At 37.1% G+C, this 27,797-nt stretch overlaps 1 protein-coding gene across 1 annotated transcript in view; it reads right to left on the bottom strand.

Annotated features, from left to right (window-relative positions):
• The window catches only part of LOC122514476 (cilia- and flagella-associated protein 43-like), a 75,067-nt gene that overhangs the window by 16,239 nt on the left and 31,031 nt on the right, over positions 1-27,797 (bottom strand). The window contains exons 12-13 of the mRNA XM_043631382.1: positions 25,720-25,904; positions 23,826-24,424 (exon numbers count right to left, since the gene is read on the bottom strand). Coding sequence (XP_043487317.1) covers positions 23,826-24,424; positions 25,720-25,904 — 784 coding nt within the window. The remainder of the gene's footprint in view (positions 1-23,825; positions 24,425-25,719; positions 25,905-27,797) is intronic.

The following is a 27,797-nucleotide window of genomic DNA, read 5'->3' as shown; positions in this document are numbered from 1 at the left end:
TATGAAATTGCGTCTTCGAACCCCGTAGAAGTTCGTAATTTCTAATATAAATTTCATTATTTTCTCTTATCTTCTTACTAAATTGTTATATTAAAATCGGAAACAACTAGTCGATTCCATTTCAAAATTTATCCAAAGTAACGTATATTAGTAGAACTTGAAAACCGCTTTGTTCACGGACAAAGGGCGATAACGGTTTCCACGATTACATCGCTTAGCAACGATACATTTTTTCAAATCGCCTTGTTTTCGGACAAAGAGCGATAATAATTTCGACGGTTACATCGCTTAGCAACGATACATTCTTTCAAACATAAGTCTAGGCAACGAAGAAATCGTGACGTCAGTAGAGCCGATAGATAAGGGCCCCCCCTTTACCAATTCACAGCTCAGGACCGTAACCGCGTGATCGGAAACCCGACGCATTATAATAAAAATTTATATATTAAAATCTTCACATTCAACATAATTTATATTAATCCGTCTTCAAAAAATAAGATAATTAACGTCGATACAAAATGGAATCGGTAAAACGTTTCAGACGGGAACGAAGGATTTTGAAGGGTCGATTAACTTATTTAGAAAACTTAGTCGGGGAAGAGAATTCAGAGACGGACGAACTAGTAGATCGCTATGAACGTATTACTAAACAAATAAACGAATACGAACAATCGCATCGAGAGTGTATAGATTTCGGCCCTGAAGAAGACGAGGAATTTGACGATTTAGAGGATCTTTTTAACCGATATCATTCAATCGGATCTACAATTAAAAAAAAAGAGAACATCCGCGGCTAACATCGCGAACGATAGCAGCATAACGTCAAATCAGACTAGTACGACCGAACGGCAAATTAAATTAAAACGAATCGAGATACCTAGATTCGATGGAAGATTAGAAGAATGGTTAGCATTTAAGGAGGGTTTTTTAACTCTGATAGACGCGCGGACCGACATATCCGACTTAGAAAAACACGCGTATCTTCGAGATGCATTACATGGCCGTGCACTCGAAGTAATTAAATTATATTCAGGAGACGGGTCGAATTACAAACTCGCGTGGGAAACATTACTCGAAAAATATGATAGAAAACGCGTACTTCTAGCAAGACTTCTCGACGCGATTCTGGATTTAAAACGTTCCGAGGACAATTCGGCAAGAGGAATTCAAAAACTCATAAGAGATACGGAGGCATATCTCAATATGATCGATTCATTTAACGAGCCTCATGCCCTACAAGTGCGCATTATCGAGCGCCTTTTGCCTCATAGCGTTCGGGAAGAATGGGATCGACAACTCAATTCGGACGATTACTCTACCCGTAAAGAACTTTATAAATTTTTGAAAGAGATAGACCACCGATATAGTGCATCAGAGAAGCTAACTACGGATATTAAAGACGAGCCCCGCGAAAAACGTAAACATATCCAAACGAACACATTACAATCGCGAAAACGGCAGGACACTTATCTTACGCATTCGGTCCCCATTAATACATCGCACAACTGCATCCTTTGGGAACGAGTCGAACACCCGTTGTACCGCTTTCCTAAATATAACGACATGGCGATAACCAGCAAATGGGAGATAATTCGAAATTATAAAATATGTCAAAACTGTTTGCGAAGGCATCAAGGTGCATGCATATCATCGAATTGTCGAATATGCCATCAACCACATCACACATCCTTACCCTGAACCGATAATGAGAACATACCTTCGACGCGTGACCCCACATCTTCAAAACAGGAAACACTCGCGTCAACATCCCAACAAACCTCGAATCCACATAACTCCTATAGTCCGCGTCGTCACGCTAAATACACCGAATCAATTACTTATAATCGCGATGTACCGCATTTAAAAGAGGTGATAGAACTTTGAGACAATAGATATAAACGGAATCTTTCTTAATAGTACATTACTAGTCGAGCACATCATACAGGATACATTGGTAGAGCATTTATTACGATCTCATAACGGACGGATTCATACATTGAACTCAACTCGATCACATTCGGTATAGCATCAGTATCTTTTATCACCATCCGGAACTTAAAACAGCTCGCGAAAGACGAAAGCGCCAATCACCCGTTCAAAGCCGAAATTCTAATTAGAGATTTGTACATAAATAACTTTATCACGAACATCTAACCTATTCAATCGCGCCGATATATTTTCGCGAAAGAGTTACGAAACATCATATTCTGTCGGAAATCGCGAGATCGAACCAGAGAGCATGTTTCTGCAGTTCTTAATTATACGCGACTATTGAAAACTATAACACGGTGCAGAGGATAGATCGACCCTTTGAGTACAGAATACTTTTTCGAGCAGTATAAATCTCGTCTACGGTGAATAACACATTATAATATAGAAGACCATCTAGTTGATATTTCATTGTCTATTCTGCATTGAATGAAACATTTTTTATTTTCAATATATATTGTTTACTCACCTGCTAGAATTTGAAATCACTGTAATTTGATAATTATAATATATTTGGATATTCACAACCAGAAATTTAAACGAATCATAAAAAGGATTATAAAATCATGGAAAGGCTTCAATATATATTTTTACGAAATTATCATTTAACACATTGATATTGAAGAAAATAATAGTCAAACTAATAACTCATTTGTATACGATAAATCTCAAACAATTATCAACACATAATCCGATGTCATATTTTTTACGTTCATATGGTGCATCATTCCGTCTTTGCCGTCTTCTACAGACAACACAATAGAAATAATTGCCGAAAATATACGTTCGACTATAGCACTCAAAGGGTTAAGACGCACTCGTATCGGAGAATAGACTTGACCGCGGAAATAGTAGGCACGGAACGACGTGTATTAAAATTAGTCCAAGATGAACAAATTCGCGCCGAAAGAGAAAGATTAACCGATTCGGGGGGAGCGGTTATCGATGAAGTAGACTTGATTCCAGTTGGGGACCGATTAAGAAACACGAAATTAACTTTTCAGAAGAAACGTCTAACTTCTTTACCATTTCGCAACCTCATGACCAATCTCATCATTCAAAATACCAACACCGATATTCGGACCACCATTTATACGATATGATAACGATATTAATTTCAACGAAACAAGTTATACATTAAAAGATTTGTAGACTTTGATCAACTCGGTTGAATGCAAACGAAAATATACAACTTCATAATAGGTAGGAGATATACCTGACATATCAATTCTCCGTTTTCCTCCCAGCCCGGATGGCTGCGGGAACCATCTTTTATCTATCAAATACCATCCCAAATAAGTCGCATAAGAACTTTGTTCACTCATGAAGAATTAATTATACGAACAATTGAAATCAAAACAATATTAAACTTACAACCTCAACGATTCCATAACACTAACTCCAACATATTTTTTAGTGGCAAACCATTTCCGATGATATTTAAAGCGAGACGACAGCGGGAATGTCCTGGATGCACACTCTACAACCGATAAGGAGACTCGAATCGAAACCGTGAAAACCGTACGAGAAAACAATCAAGCGCAGCGATTGTTTATATTTCATTCAATAATTTTAAATGTACTCTGTTGTATATGTTAACTGCAAACCTCGACACCTCAGATAAATTCATAACTATCATTCTTGTACGTAAAAGACGATCAAATCGCCTGGCCAGCGATATACAATTATATTAAACAATCTACGACCAAACTTTGTAAACTTTAGCGTAAGACATCACGATACACTTATCCGAGTAAGAATGTTATTGATCGGTACCCTTTCAACGGGAGGAGTATGTACGATCGGAATCGATCATAACCAAAAATCCATAGTAACTAAAAATCGATAGTTACTATGCGCCCACTAATCGACAGAGAATTACTAGTAACTAGCGTTCATAACCCCCACCACTCGACCATCGAGTGAGTGCACCCTGCAGGGCTCATTACAAAAGACATTCAGTCTATTCTAACGCTGGACGCCTACGAGAACACTTAGAAACAAGATACCCGGAGACAACAAGCGAGAGGAGTATTAGAGAGGCAAAGAATTCATCTGTTAAGACGAATACGTCTTACAGATATACCCGGTGATAGACGTAAAGGCGATAACCCGGTGATAGACGTAGAGGTGGTAACCCGGTAGTAGACGTAGAGGCGACAATTAACGGTGAGAAATATAATTTCCACTTCTTTCAACGAGATTACCCATCAGGGTTAATCGTGACGAGAAGTTGATCACGGACTATGTCCGTGATCCATCGTCGTCCATTGTATTTGATACCAACCAGGGTTTTTTGCCGCAAGGCTTTTTCCCTGACGAGCCAATAAAGCATTGCACGTATTGGCTCAACCAAGTGTTTTATTTTATTTTAATTCATCCTTTCACCCTCCTCATAATTAGCTTAATCCAATCGCCGGAGGACTCCATGTTGGAGGAATTTTGGCAAATACATGAATTGCAATAACTACCGAAGCATTTCACTTCTACCCACATGTTATAAAATCCTGTTGAATATTTTACTAACAAGGATTGTGCCATACGCAGACGAGATAATTGGGGATCATCAATGCGGTTTTAAGAGAAATAATTCGACTACTGACCCAATCTTTACTATTCGGCAAATCTTGCAGAAAAAATAGGAATATGATCAACTGGTACACCAACTTTATATTGATTTTCAAAAAGTGTATGACTCAATAAAACTGGAGAAAATGTTTGAAATTTTAATACAACAGGGCATACCAAGAAAAATAGTAAATCTGATCCAAGTTTGTTTAAGGGAAACTAGGGGTAGAGTAAAATAGGTAATGAAACGTCGGAAACTTTCGGTATCCACAGCGGGTTAAAACAGGGGTACGCACTGTCATCTCTTCTGTTCAATCTAGTGCTGGAATTTGCTATCAAAGAATTGCAGAAAAGTAAGTATGGTCTGCAGCTGAATGGGACAACGCGACTGCTAACATATGCGGACGATATATGCCTTGCTGGGGGACAATAAGGAGACATTGGTAAATAACACAAGAACTCTACTGAACAAAACAATAGAGTGGGGTTGCAAATAAGCGTGGAAAAAACCAAATATATGGTCACCGATAGAATGCAAAATTTGCATAATATCGGAAACTTGATCGTTAGGGATAAAATTTTTAAACGGGTCAGCAACTTTAGGTATTTAGAATCGATCCTAAATCAGTCGAACAAAATTAGCGAAGAATTGAAAAAAAGGATTAATTTGTGGGAAATGCATGCTTTTATTCAGTCAATAAACTACTCAGCTTGCGGGTATTGTCTGAGCGTTTAAAGATCAGAATCTACAAAAGAGTCATTCTACCGGTAGTTCTTTATGGATGCGAGGCATGGTCACTTATCATGCGGGACGAAAAGAAATTTAGAGTATTCGAGAAAAAAATACTTCGTAAAATCTTCGGCACAAAACGCGATGAGGAAACGGGCGAATGGAGAAAATTACACAACGTGGAATTGCGTATATTGTATAGTAGACCAGTCATTATGACCGTCATAAAATCACGCCGATTAAGATGGGCTGGCCACGTGGCACGTATGGGTAAGGAGCGAACCGCGTATAAAATACTTACTAGTATATGGTCTTTTCCCATTGGGTAGACCAAGGCGTAGATGGGAGGACAATATTACGAGGAATATTAAGGAAATGAGATATGATGATCGCACTCAGGAACAATAACGCTGGCAGAATTTGGTATATACGGCAATGAGCTTTCGAGTTCCCAACGCTGTTGCGAGCGCAAAAAAAACACGTTTATTTAAGAATTTTTTTTAGGAAGACCTTTTATTTAACATTTATATAAAAAACGTGTACTTATAGCAAATTTCTTAAACTTTAAGACTCCGTTGTCCGATTTCAAAAATATAATATTTTACTGCCCCTGTAGACGATCTTCTGGAGGTCCTCCAGAAAAAGGTGTCCGGCGGTGAGTACGATATCTCTAATTTGGATTATGTAAAATGAAAAAATCAAGCAAAAAAAAAATTTCTTTAGTCGATAGTTGAATACAGGTATTCACACGAAGAAATAAAAAAATTTTGATTTTTGACAAAATGGCGTCTATTTGAAAACCGATCGGTCGAGCCGTTTCGGAGAAATCTTACTCACCGACTTTGAAAACACTGTTTCGAGAAAAACGCGTTTAAAGTTTCAAAAGACATTTACACTCAGTTAAAAATTTTTGTTTGCAGCTTACATGGAGTGAAGAATATTTCCCTGATCAACTAGAAATTTTCAGAGAATATACTTAATTATATGTACATTTCAAAAAAGTGAAAAAAAATTGATTTTTTGAAAATTCTAACTGGATATAACCCCTTAATAATAATAATAATACCGTATCAGTGAAAAACACGTTGCAATACAATTTCAATTAGCAACTACATTTGTTATACACGTAAATTTTTAAAAACATAATTCAATTGTACTTACTCTGTCAGACAATGATTTTATATTTATATTTTGAAATCGGACAGCTATTAATTACTTTATGCGTGATTAAAGAGATTATAATTTACGAGGCGTAGTGAGTCACAAATGCGATGCGCTTGACGCTCTCGTTTCATTAAACGCTTTAAGAGATAGGCAACCGTTTTTGGAAATCGACGACAAATAGTATTGGATTGAGAGACTGTACTTACCTCATACAATTTTATGTCCAAGTATGTACTAATTGTGACATGAATTCAGAGGGGATCAGGTAGCTCAAACGAGTGAATCGGATATTTATATCATTATTAATAAGTTCGTCGCTAACCGTGATTCGATTGAGTTTATGGCGATGCCCATTCTGACAGTCAGTACGCCAAAACGTAAACTAAGCGATGTAATATTTTATTCTAAATATAAATTAATAAAAAGTATAATCTTTTTATTTTATATAGATTTTATATTTATATTTAAGTGTTTATTCCACTAAATTCCTTTTAAAATTCTAATTTAATATCTTATTTAACTTGAACAAGAAAAAGAAGAATGTCACCCATGTGACATCCCCCCTTCCCAGCAATACTGAAACACCACGCAACACCATAGTATTGGTACCACTCTATTTAAGTGTAAGATATTGTTTAGAACACATGCACGATTATATACGAATCCGGATGTCCGTGATTGTTAAAAGAAGGAATGAGTTGCCGACTTCCAAATCGATCGCAAATAACAACGCAAATTGGCTCTAGAAAAATAACTAAACTATGGGTTGAGAATAAAAGGCTTTATGACAGGAAGCGTATAAGTTTTCATACAAAGAGGACAACCTGTTGGCCATAAAAAGAACATAGTTAGGATCAAACTTAAAGTTAATAATAAATAATTAATAATAATAGTTAATAATAATAAAACCTTCGTACTGAGGTTTCTATTGTATGGATTGGGGTTGGGGGGAATAAGGAGCAGAAATCAATAATACGTCACGTAAAATAAAGAAATGTCGTATATTCTGTAAACCAAATGAAATAACGAATGATAGGATATAGATCACACCGAGGCTGGTTACATTAACCTTTTAGGTAAGGTTCAATTTTGCCCGAGGCTATTTCTCTGGATGGCAGAATCTGACGCGAACTATGTATAAACGATACATTACTGCAATTTGTGACGTTCTCACGAGAGTATATTAGAGTGAAGTATTTGTGATGATTAAATTATAACTTTTCTTAAAAATATATTGCACATATATTTAAACTTTACCATTTCACTTCAATATGAATGCATATGAAGACGATTATTTAATTTAAACAGTGAGCGAGTGAGTTATTCGAGTGAGCCACTATAGTGGCGCGTCGTGCCTAAAAGGTTAAGTTACGAGTGTCGAAATTATATTGCTCTTCGTTGCTTCGATTTAGCCGACGGTAGTATAAACAAACACGTCTCTACTCATACGAACAAACGTCTCCATTTCCGGAATCTTTTATCATATAATCCGTTTAGTCGGCGCTATTGTGCTGTCTTAATTAATTCAATAAGATAGCAGCCTATCAAACCCTATACCACAAAATGACCCCTTATTCTACGAGGAGATCGATACGTAGTGTGTAAGATAAGCGAACATGCAGGTCTTATGTATACGAAGGCTTTAGCCTATTACATGAAGCCCTGGGTCAATTATATTTAATAATATATATCTTAACGCGAGCAATCAGTGTGAAGGCAAAAGCGAGGTTGAGTAAGGATGAAACACTGCAATTATTACTAACGGAATATGATGAATATGTGTGAAGGAATAAATAAGATAAATAATAAGCTATTACAAAGCTCGAAGTGAAGTGAGAAACGTGGCAACAAAGTGCAGTCAAATGATTTTAAAGAAAAGAAAAAACGATAAAACATTATTATAAGTAAATGCATAGGTCAATTTGTAAAAGCGGGAAAAATACATTTGAGGACTTATGTACGCGTCAAATGGTGGAGGTGGAACGTTCTAGACATGGAGACTACATAAGGAATACGAACTCCATGTATAAAAATGGAATATAAAAATAAAAGGGCGCCCGTGTGCTATTTATACTAAAATAGAAGGAGAATAAGGCAACAGTTTGAAATAGAAATAATAATACGAAACTATAACGGTAATCATTTAGGTTGTTTAAGTATAAATAATTGAAATTAAATAAATAATTATTTAATAATCGTAAAAAAATGAGTAAATAGTAATAATAATAATAATAATAATAATAATAATAACTCGTGTCGAGTTGCTGGGCGCCTCCCCAAGTGGCGGATAGGGGAACGCCTTCCAGATATGGAAGGTACCGAAATGCTTCGGGATGGACCAAAACCAAGCTACACAAACACACACGAACACCTACACAAACATGCCCGAGTAACACATCGGTGATGAGAATGTTCAGGGACCCTATAAACGGGTCAACCTGAGAAAGCGAAAGTTCAGGGGCCCTATAAACGGGGCCCGCCGAAAAAGCGAATGTGCGGGATCCCTATAGACGGGCTCTTCCTAACGACGAATTAATGTACCGGCTCTCTCCGCCATCAACATACACGCACACTACACACAGGGAGAAACCACACACAGTCGGACGGGATCTCATGGGCCGTGCTGCGTTCCGACACGGTTCGGGGAGTTGCGACACCGAGAGACCCCTAGCATACAGGAACACTAAAAAATGACATGCACAAACAAAACAAAGAATTACCTCAGGTGGTAAACTCTAATACAGGGACAATTCATCCAGGGCTCCGATCGAATGAAAGCTCCAGTGGCCCATGGCAGCGGCAAGGATTTTGAGGGCCGCAGAATGTGCAATTATTTAACGACGAAGACAGCGACGAGGAAAATGGACGTGGAAAACAGAATTGACAAAACAATACCGAACTTGCCCAGCAGGGAAAGGTTGGTCAGCGTTTCGAGTGCGGGAAGCGGGGTGAGCATTGCCTCGGCTCCCGCCGCTCTCGACAGCGAGAAAAGACTCGAAACAGAGCGGACGAACGTAGCGATACAGAAGGACCTGGACATCACAGAACTACTGATGCTCATACGGAAGATGGCGTCAAAAATGTGCGAGGCAGCCACTGTTCAAAAGAACATGACGGTCAAGAACGGAATCAAGACGATCCTAGAAGCTGCCGACGCGGCACTGGATAAGCACACGAAGGCAGTCCCAAGAAGACACGACACAGACTACGAACAGATAGAGACGGAAACGGAGACGGAAATGAAAGAAGGGGAGACGCCACGGACGAAACGAAAACGTTCGGCAAACGCGAACCCGTTGGAGCCCTCTCGGAAGCGACCTCCGAGAAAGGAAACGACAGAAGAGTGAAAAATAGCTACGAGAAAAAAGACAAAACCGTCGGACCAGAAAAAGAAAACGGAAGAGACTAACGTGAACGCTCAGACCGAGAAGCGCAAGCAGGCAGACAAACAACGGGGAACGGCTGTACTTATCAGGCCTGGAAAAGACAGTACGTACTCCGACATTGTACGGAAAATAAGGATGACGGTGGACCCGACGAAGAGTCACGTGCAGGTGACGACCCTGAGGAAAACCAAAAACGGAATATGTCTGCTTAAAATACAGACAGACAAGGACGGATGAGAAAACTTCCAACGCGCTCTGCAGGAAGTGGGGACACGGGTAGTGTCAGAACCGTGACCTCTAGGGTTCAACTGGAGATTATGGACCTCGACTGCGTTTCTATTACGGACGACGTAAGACAGGCTTTGGAACGAGAAACAGGACGAAGTGCGGACTTTGGAGTCCACATCTTCGGTCCGAACTGGAATGAACAGTATATGACGGTATGTGAGCTTGAATCGCATGAGGCTGGGGTGTTGCTTGGTCGGGGACGGATCGGGATCGGATGGATGCATTGCCGTGTCCGGGAACGAATATCAGCGACGAAATGCTACAGGTGTCTGAGATACGGACATACTAGAGCAAACTACACGAGCATGGACAGGACAAAAAGCTGCAGAAAATACGGCGAAACGGGACACTATGCAGCTGATTGCAAGAACAGACCATCTTGCCCCCTGTGCACCGAGGCGGGACACGGTGACACGACGCATCTCGCGGGATCCGGGAGCTGCGCGGTTTTCCGGGCTGCATTGGAGGAGTGTAGGAAGCGGGCAGAAAGACGGACAGGATAATACAGGGAAACCTGAACCGAGGCAGGACAGCAGACATGCTACTGCCCCAGATAGCTGACGAACACGATGCGGACATTCTGATACTGAGCGAACCATACAGGACAAAGACGACTCAGACATGGATAACGAACGAAACCGAGAGAACAGATATATGGGTGAGGCGCGCTGCCCGATCAAGAATAACGGACCGCGGTGTGGGCGACGATTACGTCTGGGTTAGGGTCGGCGCTGTCACCTATTTCAGCGTCTACGTGACCCCCAACTGCATCTCGGCGGAATTCGAGAGAAAGGTGGAACTCCTCGAGGACGGAATCAAGGATCTGCCCGGAGACGTCGTTGTTGCAAGAGACCTCAACGTGAGAGCGATCGAGTGGGGAGCGACGAGAACAAACAGACGTGGACGGCTGCTGCTGGAGATGGCCGCAAGGCTAGACCTAGTCGTAGCAAACATGGGAAACGTACCGACATACAGACGACCAGGATTCGGCGACTCTATACCCGAAGTTATGATGATATCAGACAGATTGTTGACATAGGTGAGGCGATGGAGAGTGATCGAGGACTACACTGCCAGCGATCACCAGTACATAACCTCCGAGGTGACGGGACGGATAACAACGACACAGACAAGGACCCAGCACCCCCCGCGGTGGAACATAAACAAACTGGACGTACAGAAGCTTTTTGAGGAGCTAGTGGCAGCACCAGCCACGATAACAAAAGTCCCCCCGGAGCTGATTGGCCGGCAAAATGCGGAAAAACTGACAGAAGAGACGGCAAAACTGACGGAACGGCTGTGCAACAGCACAATTCCGAAGCGACGCAAAGAACGACACAGATAACCACAGTACTGGTGGACGGACGAGATAGCCGAATTGCGAAGAACTTGCTTGGCGAAACAACGACGGGTCACAAGGGCTCGCGTAAGACCCGAAAGGAAAAACCTCCATGCCGCCTATAAGACAGCGCGGAAGGCGCTCACGAAAGCCATCAGAGACAGCAAGACGCGGTGCTGGAAGAAGCCCTGCGAGGAGGTAGACCTTGACCCCTGGGGAACCGGCTACAAGATTATGACCAGCAAACTAGGGGCACGAGCTCCGCCGGAACTCAAAGACGCCGAAACCACACGACGGATCGTTGACGGACTTTTCCCGACACACCCGACACGCACGGACGAGACAGATGGCACGGGGACACCGGCAGCCCCTATCTTTATCGCAGGGGAGCTCATCAGTGCATCCAAGGCGATGAAGGTTGAAAAGGCGCCGGGGACAGACGAAGTACTTGGAGAGATTATCCGACTGGTGGTCAAACTGAGGCCGGAGATATTCCTTGATCTGTACAACGAGTGCTTGACGACAGGGACTTTCAGCGACTGGTAGAAGGTGGCGAGGCTGGTACTTATCCCCAAGAGTAAGGGAGATCCCAGCACGCCGTCGGCCTACCGGCCGCTGAGCTTACTTGACACGACAGGGAAACTGTACGAACAATTACTGAGACCCAGACTCACAGACGCAATACAAGCCGGTGGGCTATCGGACCGGCAATTCGGTTTCAGAAGGAGTCGATCAACGATTGGAGCGATCCAAAAAATGATCGACACCTTTAGAGACTCGGACAGACATTGCCATGTAGCGCAGCCAATCGTGCTCATGGCGACACTAGATATCAATAGAATATCTATCATAGATAGAAACGATGGATGACCGATCACGGACTGCAATTAGCAACAGAAAAGACAGAACTCATGTTTCTTACAAGAAGACGAATACAGACGACACTACCTATGACGGTTGGGATCGACGAAATAGTAACCAGATGGGAAGTCAAGTATCTGGGGGTGACCCTCGACATGAAGCTGACCTTCTGGCCCCACATACAAAAGATTACCTGGAAGGCGGCCGAGAGGGTTGCATCCTTAAGCCGTCTGATGGCAAACACGACTGGACTGAGACCGGGGAAACGACGACTGCTTATGACGACGACCCACTCGATTCTATTATACGGCGCGAAGATCTGGACAGACGCCCTAAAGATCAAGAAGTATTGCCACGCAATGATGACAGTACAAAGACAGGTTGCGCTGAGGATCGCCTGCTCCTACCGGACTGTTTCTGCACAGGCTGTCTTGGTGGTGGCTGGCGTAATCCCCGTGGACCTCCTGGCGTTCTAATACAAGAGGATACACGAGAGGAGCGTGAAAACGAGACTGTAGGACGCGGCAACCACGGAAAGACGCAAGATGATGCAGGCATGGCAACAACGCTGGGCAGAAAAAACGACAGACAAGATGGCTGATAAAGGACCTGAAGCCGTGGCTTAAGAGGGAGTTCGGGGACCTAAACTTCTATGTCATCCAGCTTCTGACAGGGTACGGTTACTTTAGACGGTACCTTTATTAGGTGTACAAATAAGTTTCCGCCGTTTTAATGTAGATAGCGCGGCGCGGAGTTTCCGTTTACTTTCGCAAATGATATCCTGCATAAAAATTAGTTTGGACGTTTAAGAACAACATAACCTTTTAATATTATTGATTTCATATTGGTAAAATATAATTTTTTTTAGTTGAATATGTCCAAATTTGAGCCAAATAAGCGTCATTTGCGGGAAATATTAGTTTACTTCTTTAATATAAAGAAATCTGCTGCTGAGGCGCATCGATTGCTCGTAGAAGCATATGGTGAGACTGCTTTGAGTGAGAGAACGTGTCGTGAGTGGTTTCAAAAGTTTAAAAACGGTGATTTCGACGTAGAAGACAAAGATCGCAGTGGAAGGCCAAAAATTTACGAGGATGCAGAATTGGAGGAAATATTGGAGGAAGATTCATCTCAAACACAAAAAGAACTTGCTGTAACATTAGAAGTCACTCAGCAAGCAGTCTCACATCGTTTAAAATCATTAGGAATGATTAATAAACAAGGAAATTGGGTTCCGTACGAATTAAAGCCGAGAGATATTGAACGCCGATTATGCTTAAGAGAAATACTGCTTGCTAGACATAAAAAAAGGGTTTTTTACATCGTATCATCACTGGTGACGAGAAATTGATACATTATGATAATCCAAAAAGAAGAAAATCATGGGGATTACCAAGCCATGCGTCAACATCAACAGCAAAACCGAATATTCACGGAAAAAAACTCATGCTGTGTATTTGGTGGGATCAGCTGGGTGTATTGTATTATGAGTTGCTTAATCCGAGCGAAACAATCACCGGAGCCCTCTATCGAACACAATTAATAAGATTGAGCCGAGCTCTGAAGGAAAAAAGCCCTCAATACTATTCTAGACACGAAAAAATTATTCTCCTGCATGACAATGCTCGTCCACATGTAGCGGCTCCCGTGAAAAAGTATTTGGAAACACTTGATTGGGAAGTGTTGCCCCACCCGCCGTATTCACCAGGCATTGCACCGTCCGATTATCACCTATTTCGGTCCATGGCACATGCTCTGTCGGAGCAGCGGTTCAAATCATATGAAGATACCAAAAATTGGGTTGATTCGTGGATAGCCTCAAAAGACAAGGAGTTCTTCCGACGTGGGATCCGAATGTTGCCTGAGGGAGGGGAAAAAGTCATTGCAAGTGATGGACAGTATTTCAAATAACCTTAAAATTACCATTCTTCTAGAATAAATACTTAATTTTTAATAAAAAAACGGCAGAAACTTATTTGTACACCTAATACAACATGAACAAAGTACAGACACCGGACTGCAAATACTGCGGGCACGAACGAGACGACGCGGAACACACGTTCTTTGAATGTGACCACTAGACAACACTTAGACGGAGACTGGAGACGACCGTTGGTACCATCACCCCAGACAACATCGTCGAGGTAATGCTCCATACTACAGAGTGGTGGCAAATAGTACCCACCTACACAGAGACGATACTCAAACGTAAAAACGCAGACGGCTGCTTCAAATGAAAGAACAGGCAGACTGATACAAAAGACAACGAATAGATGGAACGAATAGATGCACACAGACGGATCCCCCAACCCAGAAGTAATATTAACATTGTACCTGGTTGGGGGAGGAGCTAAAGGAGAGGGCGGTTTAGTGGGTAGGCTTCGGGAGTCCCACATACCCACCAGCTAGGATGGTGGAATCCGTAACCTAGATTCCGCGCCTCCTGTTCTCCTTTTTGAAGGATCTCTGAATTTCGCAAAAAGGGGAAAAAATAATAATAATAATAAATTTAGATCAAATCCTAATCATTTAGTAAAACAAAATATTTAATGTAAATTTTATTGATAATAAAATTCAGTCAGATAAAAATAATGTCCCATCTTTAATTCCCGTCTTCGTATGAGATCAGCTGCACTCCCCACGATTGCAATTTTTTACTGCGCACACCTTGCCTATTTTTATTTTTCTAAATTTTTATTAATCTTACAATTAATTAAGAATTATTTGCTCACTTCACGCATCGGTACGTTACTATATTCAGAGCTACCAAATGAATATTAGCGACACTAGTGGTGAAAAAAGAAAACTTAAATATATGCGATTTACGTGGACAGATTTTGGCAATTAATACGTTTGAGTTCGTACTCCTTATGTAGTCTCCATGGTTCTAACATTAGTTAGTTGTGTGCACGTGTATGAGACAAGTCGATCGATAGTTAAACGAAAATATGCTGTGAGTTACATTTGTGTAAGATTTATATTTATAATAGTAGTATTTATTTATTAATAAATAATAAGGTATAATGTTTTTAAAATAATAAGAGATAGAATTATGAGTATCTACAATCTAAAATAATAGTCTATGCCATGATATGTTGGGTGTAACCCTATACGCATTAAGACAACAGTCTTGATCTATCCTTAACAAGGAGACGATCAGTGAGTCTCACCTCAGATTTTTTTCAAATTTTGCACTAACGATATAAATTTTATTAGGAAATCAACATTATTACGCGAGTAATAAAATTACCAATTATAAATAAAATAATATCCAATAAATAACAAAAATTAATTTTTAACGTGCCGAAACGATACATTTATTTAGGATGATATTTACAGGATGAATTTGTAATTTAAGTAATAAACTTCGTTTATTTGTGCAGGATGTAAAAAAATTTATTGCTTTGAATTTTTTTGTAATAATTTTAATTTTTTTTCTATATATAATTAGAAATTAGGAAATGTAAAAATAATTTATATAACCTAAGGATAGAAAAACTTATAAAAAAAATAATTCCCCCACGAAGAATCGAACGTTAATAAACCAGCGCGAGAAGCGAAGACGTTACTACTTACGCTAACGCACCACTTGGTAATTGTCCGATTTTTTTCGTAGAATTCTTAAGACTTCGAAGATGAATCAGAATGCATTACTGTTTTCTTATAACATAATAAAAATGAATTAAAATTATGTATAGACAAAAAATAAATTCCACGTTTTTAGAATATCCTTTCATATATATCTTGAATTAATTTTATGTGTGGATACAAAATTCTTCTTTTTCAAATATGTATTTAGTTTGATACACTAATAAATTTTTACGAGACAAAAAGTCAGTAATTTAAAATTTTATAAAATACATAATTTAATAGGAAAAATATTTAAATTTTAAATTTCGTCTTAAAGAGAATACGTATTCATTGATATACAAATAAATTTTTGTGAGGCAAAGAATTTATATCAATTAATTATTCTAATTAATTTTATTGCGAGACACAAAATTAATTCATTATTTTTACTCTCAACTAAATAATAATAGTTTCTGCTAAAATGAATTATTTTTTTTTTTATTCAAGGTTCATTATTTTTGACAATAAATAAAGAAATGGCTTGCCATAAGCATCAAGATTCGATTTAAAAGTGCCGCGCTTATACGCCGATATATATAGATATACAAAACGCTCGACGCACGATGGCCAAAACGAAAAATTCTCGCTACCGAAAGAAAAAATAGAAAGAGAGAAATATCGGTTTTCTTTCTCACTCGCACTCCTATACAAAACGCTCGACGCTCGATGGCCAAGACGTAAAATTCTTGCTACCGAAAGAAAAAATATAAAAAGAGAAATATCAGAACGCTCAACAATCGATGGCCAAGGACAATAATACTCGTTATCGCATGATAAATAAAAAGAGAGAAATATTGGTTTGTTCTCTCACTCGCACTTTCATTCAAGACCGAGAGTCCCGAAGATTGCCGAAGATCCTTCGTTTGTGATTAGTGCGCACGGACGCTCGCACGCATACTAGCTCGCTCGCGTGTAAAACGCGACGGAGGGATAAGCTTGCTTTCTCTCACTCTTACAATTTTTTTCCCATCTTCAATCCAATTTTATTCGCTTATTTTTGAAAATACGAAGATAACTTATAGAACATTTTTTTAGTATTTTTCAATTCTCTACAACTTTTGTTTGAAACTTTTTTTGATTAAATGCCTAGATTCTAAGATAAAGTTATTTTTGACCCTTTTTTACCCTTTTTCTCAAAAACGGCACTTTCCACCTCAAAAAAATTAGCACCATTCGATTCAGCGTCGTCTATTTACCCTTATATCAAGTTTCCACCTTCTTTCCTGAGATATGAAGGAAACGGCCCGCGTTGACTGGACTAATTTTTTTATGAAAGGAAGAGAGGGGGCTGAGATGTTGAGAGTGAGAATGAGATGGAAATGTAGCATTAATGAGATAAGTAGCGAATAGAACAAAAAGTGAGTGGAATTTCCGAATGCGTATACGCGGATGTGAGTGGGAATAAGAAAGGCAAGAAAGAAGATGCAAAACTAAGAAAAGAAGACAGTCTTAAGTAGACCGATCAAAGAGTAAAGTTGTATCATTATAACATCATAATGAATAAAATCTTTATTAATCATAAGAGTACGTAATCCGAGTTTCGATAACTTGTATCTTCCAAGTAGAGAACAAAAAATATCCTACATCCCTACATATACAGGGTGATTCACTAATTCTTGCCACCAAAATAGCTCCTAAAATATGGTAGTAGCAAAAAAGTTTATAAAACAAAAGTAACATGAAAAATTTGAGAATATAATATAATGTCAATTTTTTTTTGCTAGGTGTAGTCACTTCTGAGATTTAAAGGTCAAGTTTGTTTTTTTAAATAAAATGCTATATTTTATTACTTATTTTCTGATAGCGGCTGTCGTAGCGAATCCAACGATATGCAACATTAAGGTATTTGAAAGTCAACAAGGGTCGTTTAACCCTATCGTTATAGGTCCGGTCCACTGGAGTAACGCTATCAAACGCGACGCCGCGTCGCTAGAGTAACGCCACCAGACGCTGCGCCGCGCCGAATAACACCACTGAACAGCGCTCGTACACGCGGGTCATCGAGTAGACTCCGTCTATTGCTGGCGATCGTAACAAAAAGTGTTGAACGACCGACTCCTTGATCGTTACTCCAGTGTTTTTTATTATCACTCGAAAATGCCGTCATATGTGAATATCGAGAGTTGTATATTTGGTGGGAATAAGGATAGGATTATAATTACAAATAAATCAGATATTTTTTTGAGCCCCAGCCAGTACTAAAGAGTACACTTTATTTGGCTTGTCAGGGAAAAGCCTTGCGGCGTAAAAACCCTGCTTGAATTATATACACGATAAATCCTTACAACGGCGATGAATGCTTTACAGCTAGCTTGAGATACAGCTATCGGCTGATGAGATGCGTATGCAAAAGGCAGAATAAATTCTGACCACGTGTAGGACTGCCTTTGTCCTTTGTCGCTCACAGTACTTCGATGATGTAATCCCTCGCATGTCTCGTGGTAGAATAGGACCAGACGCGAGAAAAAGCAGACTTTATAGGAAAGGCGATGCAACGCGTGGACCAATTACCGAAAAGGCAGATAACGTAGCTGTCGATGCATATGATTAGTCTAATAGATATAGTGGGAGAACGCTTGCTAGAAGAAAGAAGGAGCCCTTACAAAGGGATTTCGGCGATCCTTGGTTTTACCGCTAAACTACGATGCTTCTTTGTCGCGGGTGTCTTCGGCAGGTCACGACACGTCTCGACACGTCTGGATGCTCGCCCTACTAACTCTGCATAGGATACGCAAGAAAAGGGTTAAGGCAAAAAAAGTTAAATGAGTTTACATTTACAGAAAGTGTTCAAAGTGTTCACTATTGGTATCAATGTAATGCTGCCATGTTAGAGCATGTGATTCGATAAGAGCTAAAATGAACAGAAATACTACTCAATTCGTGATAAAAATATAGCAGCACTGATACTAATGGTGATATGGTAATAATGGTAATAGCATTGATACTAATGGTGATCACCTTGAACACTTTCTGTAAATGTAAGCTCATTTAACTTCTTTTGCCTTAACCCTTTTGTTACGAACGCCGTTCAGTGGAGTTACTCCAGTGGACCAGACTGCCGTAACGATAGGGTTAAACAACCCTTGTTGACCTTCAAATACCTTAATGTTGCATATCGTTGGATTCACTACGACAGCTGCTATCAGAAAATAAGTAATAAAATATAGCATTTTATTTAAAAAAACAAACTTGACCTTTAAATCTCAGAAGTGACTACCCTAGCAAAAAAAATTGACGTTATATTATATTCCCAAATTTTTCATGCAATTTTTGTTTTATAAACTTTTTTGCTATTATCATACTTTCGGAGCTACTTGGTGGCAAGTGTTAATGAATCACCCTGTACATACAGGGTGTCCAAGGTTGAGATCAAATTAATTGTTACTACTTTTTAGTTACTTTTACTTTACACAAATTAATTGTGACGTGTTACTGAAGTCGAATAGATAAAAAAATGTTCATATAAACTTATGTCTGAAAATGATTTATTGAAAAGGCATACGCATTCATAGATTTACGGGCAAAATTCGTTGTATAGGATTATATATGTATTATAATTTATAATGACTCAGTTAGCCTCTTTATTCACCTGATTTAACGCCTTTGGACTTTCTTTTATGCGGTTTGTTGAATGACCTTTGCCTTGATCGGTACTTTATTAGATATCGCTAAATGCCGTGGTTCGTTGAATAAATGCTGGATGTGATGATTTGATCCCTCACTCATCTCACCATTTTGGTAACAATGTGGTTCATTGATTGCTGGATATAAGTTGCCTGAGATTTCCTGTTACAATTAGGTGATGTTTCAAGCGGATTTTTTTAGTTGTAGATTACAATTATTACACTGGCTTGTTTTTAATACTCTTGATTTGTTACGGTTGTTTTGTTACACTATTAGATTTGTTGTTACTTGTTACTCCCGTTAGATTAAGTTTGTGTAACTACATTCAATGATTTGTAACTTGTTGGTTTGTTCCATTTTGACTTACAATTAATGATTTTGTAGTACTGATGAATTTAGAACGCAAACATACACACTATCCGTTGGTTATGCAGCGCTTATATATTTGGAAGAAGATTCCAATCCCCTCCTTAAAAGGTAACGAAAGTAAAGTTTATTAATTGTGATGCAATAGAATCATAAAATACGCGGTATAAAAAGTATAAAAATAATTGTATCGGTACGGATCGGTCCGTTTGTATGCTTTGTTTATTTCTCTCAAGAATTTCTTGAAAGTTTATGATTTCGAAATTCCAGAAATTTACTTTCAGAATAACAAAGACAATGGTCTAGCCATAGACGAAATCCCATATCCAAGCGGTCTTGATTGATCTAATAATACTAAACTGAAGAATCATGCTATCATTCCTACTTCTTCTACGTTACGTTTCGACGTAACAGAGTAACGCAAGGGAATTGGTTTATAAAAATACGATACAAACAAAAGATGAAATTTAGAAATGTATTCAGAATAAATTTACTGTTATTTCCAATACAGTAATTGAAAAGCAATGATTAATTTGACGGATGGAAACTTGTATTTTTACAGAAGAATTTTCGAACATTTTTTAGAACGACAATAATATAAATCATAAATATCTTTAAATATAAATATTTATTTAATAAAGCATTTTTTGACATATGTTTATATGAAATTTTTTTATCAATTTAACCTCAGTAATGCATAGTAAGAATTCGATCCCAAACAATGGATTATACATATGTTACCGTTAAAGTGTATAATTCAATTTATTCATGAAAAACCTAGATCATACACAAAATAACTAGCGTTTTAAGAAAAGCATTAAAAAAGAATTTTATTCCATACTTTAAATAGTTGTTTTATAAAGTAACTATGTAATTTGAGTCTCGATCAATATTCCGATTGCTACAGATATGTTAATATTTTGCTCTCGAGGGTATATTGTATATAATCGTATATATTAATGTTAGTGATCAGTGTTAAGCGACCAATATCTTTGTGAGAAAATACAGTAAATCCTCGCAGGAAATCGCGTGGACAAGCCTATAGATCAACAAACTGATTATGTATCAAGAAATATTTCTCTTATTAAAATCGCTAAAAACAACGATAGATTCATTATTCGAACAATATCAGAGATACCAAAATAACTCAACCGTCTACAGAACCACAACAATCCTCTGATCTCAAATATATTCAAAGAAGAATAATCAAACCCGTTATTAACCCGTTTATTACCCGAAAGTGAGATGAAAACAAATTCGGAAGTCTCGTAAAATAGAAAATCCGCTAAGCCTACAAAAATATTAAAGTCCAAAAAGCGTAAAATAAATTAACCAAACAATAACAATAATAATACCCCCCCCTCTGAATAATCTTCAAAACAAATACCCCAGAAACGTTTAGAAAGGTAATAAATGCAATAAAAATTAAAAACGCTGGATATTATACACATTAGCAAAAAAACGAGAAGAGTTTTATAGTCGTTATTCGAGATCTGCATCCTAAAACAAACACGGTTAAAATAATAGATGAATTAGACAATGGTCATAAAGTAAGATCAATAAATAAGATAATAAAATATGACACCAAAAAAAAACAACCATACCACTGTCCTTTATTGAATTGGCACTTTAGAGTAATAATAAGGATATATATAACATTAAAACCATGTTTAACATAATAACCTAATTGTAAGTTGAACCACCCAAACCAGAAAGAGAAATACCACAATGTACAAGATGTCAAGTTTATGGATATACCAAAAATTATTGCAATCGCAATTCAGCCTGTGTCAAATGTGAGCTAACAACGCTCTGTTCTCAACCGGAAAAAATTAAAAATGTCAGATGCGTAAACTGTAACGGTAATCACCCAGCAAACTATAAAGAATGTCAGACAAGGAAACTGCTGCAACAAAAAATATTTCCAATGCTAAGGAAACAAGTATTGGAAGACGATACCCTAGACGAAAATTATAAAGGAAACTATTATAATAAAACAAACGTAAAAGATAACAGAGATAAAACATCGGCAATCGAACACACTACACTAGGAAGAAGTTATGCCAAAGCGACCAAATAAGTACAAATAAACTCTGAAGACCATAATATAGAAGAAACATCAGACATCAAAGAACTATCACAACAAACAATTAAAAACTCCGAAATTATAATTAAAATGATAATGGAGCAAAATTCTATCTTAAAACAACAAATAATCACACTGTTACAATTATTAACAAATAAGTTTCTAATTAACAAATAATGGATAGTCAACTAAAAATAATGATTTGGAACAATAATGGACTAAAACATAAAATACAGGAAATCCAATTTTATTCATATCTATGCATGACATAGATATTCTATTAGTCTCTGAAACACATTTTACCATTAGAAACTATGTAAAAATTCCATATTAACCATTTACAATACAAAACTATTGGTAAAGCTCGCGATGGAACTGCCATAATTGTCAAGAACAAAATCAATCATTATTTACACAGCAATACATCCCTCGAATACTTTCAAGCTACTACAATTACAGTAAAAACTTATAGCAATTTATTCCAACTCTCAGCAATTTACGCACCGCCCACATTCAAAATCACAACAGATCAATGGAACGATTTTTTTAAGACATTAGGTAACAAATTTATTGAGGCAGATGACTTTAACGCTAAACATCCAAATTATTCGACGAAAAATCAGTTTTCCTACCCATAGACGCAGATTCATCATAGATCCGAAGTTGTCTGGACTTCACCCCCGGAAAGTATAGTCTACTCTTTGTTAACTTCCTAACCAATGAGACTTGTAGGCGTCATTGTAACTACCCAATAAAGAACTAAATTGCATTTCCTAAGGCTGATTTGTTATGCAAAGAAGTAATTGGTTTAGGAAGTAGAGGCAGGAATAGGTCTATAAAGAAGATTAGGAAGAAAAGCGGGACACTTCTAACTTTTCTCTTGAATCCCATATTTCTATTTTAGTTAATAAGTCTATATTTTGTTTTAATTAATAAGTCCGTATTCTACATTCTGTAAAATCCGTGAATCATTTAAAAAGATTGATCAATAACGAAAAAGAATAAATATTGGAGATAAATGAATCTGAGAGTTAGTAAAATACTGTTATTACCCGAGACTAGAATTATTTTACTGTTTTATTGCTGTTGACGATTGTTTGATTGTATTGTAAATGATACCCTACCAGCTACAGAAAAAAGTACGGATCTTACTTTAATTCCAAATCATCCGTCTCCACTGTAATAGGATTCTAATTAATTTCTTACTTTAATTACCCTCTTATCCCTCTAGTTGTCACACATCCAAATCTCATCACTCACCATCACAATTCTTTAGGTCTCTTATAAAGACTTCGCAGCTTGACCAAAAACAGACCACACACTTTATTACACCACAGGACGTAACATTTGTATTAATCAGTTTTATAAGGATCGCTTATATTACATATCGATATTTTATTATAAATATTGATCATTTATTGAAAATACTACGCATAAATATTTAAAAGTGTTGACCTAATAAATGCTAGTCGTTATATTAAAATAAAATACCGTGTCAGATTTAAAATAATATAAGTCGCAATTATTGTTATGCTAATTTTATATATGTAACTCATGAATTTTGAATACCATAGCAAAGATAAAAAAGATATAATCGTTTTAGAATACTTCAAATAAAGTGTACTATTCGATAATCAGAAGTGCCACTGTTTTACATTTTGCAATTTTGTATTATATAACCGTAACTAAATAAAAAGATAATTAAAAAAACCGATGCCGAATTAAAAATAATATAAATCGTAATTATTTTTACACCAACTTAATATCAACATAATAAAGTTATTTTAATCTTACCTTTATCTCGATCTCGATTTTTAATCTTCTTAATCTACACATCGTTCTCCAATGAGCATCATCTATCAACGTAGAGACATTTTCTGGTATCGAATCAAGAGACTGAAGATTTCGAAGAAAATTTGAACATTCAACCGGTAATATTTCGGATTTGTTGTTCCCGATCACACACTTTCCTAATTCCGTTAGGTACGTTATAGATGTGCACGTAAGATAACCGATCCTTGGTCTTTTTTTGTAATACCTGAACAAATGTTCGATTATTAGTTGCTTAAGGTCACCAAATTCACTACGAAACTTTCCTTCGAGGCCTTTCTCACGCTTTATCAGATTTTCATATCGATTTTTCAACTCCTTAACAATTGTTTCAAAAGTTAAACAGTCTTGCACGAGTTCTTGCACTTTTTCTGCGTCTTTCGCAATTGTATTTTCTTTGAAATGAGTGATCTTAAAAACTTCGTCGCGTATATGATGAATTCTTTGCATCTCACGAAGTCTTAGAAGTTTTTCTTGGAGAATCGAGGAATCTATAGCAATCTTTTTCGTTTTGAAATTCTTCAGTTTTTCATCAAATGACATAAAGCATTTTGTTATTTTATCTAAATGAATCAATCAGTGGGTTTGTAAGAAGATTGATTTAGAGGTAATTATACTCGTGCTTCGTCCTCAAGATTAGTACCTGAAAATATTTTAACTACTTGTAGTTACATGTCAGTGTTGCCACTTATCCACTAGATTTGAGAGTATAGAATTTTAAAAAATCCCGCGGTGACTGAGCCCGTCCTGCCCTCTACTCTCCTTCTGCCGATTTACTCACAAAATTATTGAAACCAATAATCAAATTACTACGCTCAGCGGGCTACATATCTTCGATATATCTAGATGATTTCTTATTAGTCGGTCTTTCTCGTGACGAGTGTATAAAGAACGTCGTTACAACAAAAAGGTTATTGATAATCTTAGGGTTTATTATAAGCATGGATAAGAGCATCACATCGCCATTGACATCCTGCAAATACTTAGGATTTATAATTGACACAAAGAGTTTTCGTGTACCTGAGCAGAAGAAGGTCTTAGTTATAAGAGAAGTAGGAAAATTTCTGAACATATAAAGGTGCAAGGTTAGAGAACTCGCACGTTTAATAGTACTACTAATATCGACTTGCCTAGTCGTAGAGTATGGCTGGCTTTACACAAAACAGTTAGAGCGTTGCAAATATTTAAACCTGAAAAGTAATGGGGATTATGACACACATATGACTGTTCCGAAGTTGATTCTACCAAAGTTTCGATGGTGGTTAGAGGCCATGAAGTATCCAAGCCATATAATTAGAGATAATAATTATTGCATAGAAATATTCTCTGACGCTTCAATGACAGGCTGGGGAGCAGCCTATGGAAAAGAGATAGCTAATGGTCAGTGGTCAAACGAGGAACGAAAATTGCATATTAACTCGCTAGAGTTGCTGGCCGCCTTTTTTGCTATAAAGATTTTTGCAAAGAATCACTATGACTGTCAAATACTTCTTCGCATCGATAATTCAACAGCAATTTCCTACATTAACACAGGATGGGGGGTATTCAATTTCTTCGGATCTCCTTAAAAAAAAAGTAAGATATAATGTTAAGGATTATATTTATGAAAGACAAACAAACTATAAAATTGTTAACCCTAGGGTCTTTCAAAAGTTCGTTATGAATAAAAGGGGGTCTCAATACGATGTTATTGTTTAATATCAACGATATTTCCTGAACTGATACTCTCAAAATCTACAAGTAGTTAAAATATTTTCAGGTATTAATTTTGAGGACGAAGCACTATTATAATTATAATAGAACTTCACTTTGGTAAATTCGTTTAATTATTAATTATTGAAGATAAATAATTACTCACCATTTATTTCTATCCTTTCAGCATCCAAAATCGATCGGTACTTTTTCCGCTCTAATTGCAAACGTTCCATTTTACTTTTATATGATTCTAAGGCTTTTATATCTTTTGGAGTATATTTGGAGGGTGACTTGTTTTTTACCAGACAAGTAGGTTTGGGAATATCTTTTTTTATCTCATCCTCCCATCTGAAAATGTTTTATAAACAAATCAATTGATTTTGTGGCTATTCGACAGTATCACACGAAATTTAATATAATAGTTATTTATATAATAGATTATTCTTTAGTTATTTGTTTTATTGCTTTATCGGAGAATTTTAAAGATAGAAAGAGAGTGGAGAGAGAAATAGATTTTTAAGAGCTATTGTTTGGAAATCTTTTTCATCCGGCTTAACTCGTGCTTGCTGTTCCCTTTTCACGCCAGAATCACATGGTTGTCGCATAATTTGCGTTCTCATCTCGCCTCGTTTCGTGACGCAACAGGATGGACGCATGATAAATTTCCGTCAATCACACAATTCGGAAAATCAATCAACCAATTATCATTGAAGACGCATCGTGCATCGATGAAAACGTACCGTGTGGCCGTTATATAGCTCTCTTTCGTTCTATACTAACTTAGAACGCGCATATGTAATCTTCACTCTCGCTATTAGTACATGTCTTATGAATACAATCAGTTTTTTTCCAGTTGTAAGACACTTCAATTAGGCTTAACTAATCTTCTTTGCTCATCGTAAGCAATATCAAACACAGTTTTGTCCGATTCAACCGTACAACTCATCGAAATATTTCAACCATCACTTGTGTTCCGCGAGTGTCGCGCATACCAGCACCCCAAATAATTGAAAACTGCTCTATACATAGCTCAATCGATTCACGTCCACTCTAATTGAGTTTCGTGAGTGTCTTGCGCATCGACACCGCTAGTATTTTGGCTCATTCGTGCACGACTCAACTGGTTACTAATTACAACATTCATAATTCTATATCACCCGGTAGATACATGCCACTGTCTTGTGCAGATCAACGGCTCCTTCGTATTGCGAATGTAAACACCGCCTGACTTGTCACTCACTGTTACATTCATACAATTCACTGCTGCAGAACATGAGAACATCTTGTATACAACGCAATAAAACTGTACAGTGCAATTCCGAATAAATTTGTAATTATCGAATTTATAACAGCTATAAATTATATTAAAAATATTAAAAATAACTAATATAATTATTTAATATATAATTCATTATATATTATATAATAATATAATAATTTTATTTACTTTTATATAAATTTTATTATTTCCTAAAAAAGAAATTAATAGTTTATGGTACACAAAATATGAAATAAATGATAAAAATTGTGAGAAAAAGAGAGTGGGAGAGAAATGTCGAACAATTATAAATTTTATTAAAAATTGTGAAAATGACTTATTGGTATAGTTTCTCTGTATATAAATATTGTTTTATGTTAGTCTATTTCCATTTCTTAATTGTTTACAAACGAGACAAGTGAGTTATTATTAAAATATGTATAGGATATGTGAACAGAATGTATACCTGTGTATGAAAATAGAAATAGGTTTGTAAGATATTTAAGAAAGATTGTTCCTTCCCTTATTGTTTATACTACTCCTGAAAGCCCGGTAAATGAAAAGGCTATTTGTGAAACAGAAATTCTCTTTTAGCGTGTAGGGTCTTTTTCAACTACAATATAAATGTCTTCCTTCTTATTTTTTATTTCTTTTTTTTTCTCTCTCTCTTTTTCTCTTTCTTTCTCTTTCTTTCTATCTATATATATATACGTCTCTTTTTCTTATAATTTAACTTTATTTCTCTTACTCTTTTTCTTTCCTATCTTTATATGCCTCTCACTTCTTATGCTCTATTTTACTCTTTTATTTTTTTCTTTCTATTGTCTCTACATGTCTCTCTATTTTTATGCTGTATTTAATTCTCTCTCTTCCTTTCTTTATAAAAATATATTTCTCTCTTTTTATGTTTCATCAAATTGTAATTCTGTTTTTCTATCTCTTTTCCTATCATTTTTATTTACTTATTTATTACACACAACGAG

Source organism: Polistes fuscatus, unplaced genomic scaffold, assembly GCF_010416935.1.
Source record: "Polistes fuscatus isolate 324 unplaced genomic scaffold, CU_Pfus_HIC Scaffold1, whole genome shotgun sequence".
Taxonomy (NCBI): Eukaryota; Metazoa; Arthropoda; class Insecta; order Hymenoptera; family Vespidae; genus Polistes; species Polistes fuscatus.
The sequence above is the reverse complement of the archived record's forward strand: the minus strand, read 5'-3'. Positions and strand labels throughout refer to the sequence as shown.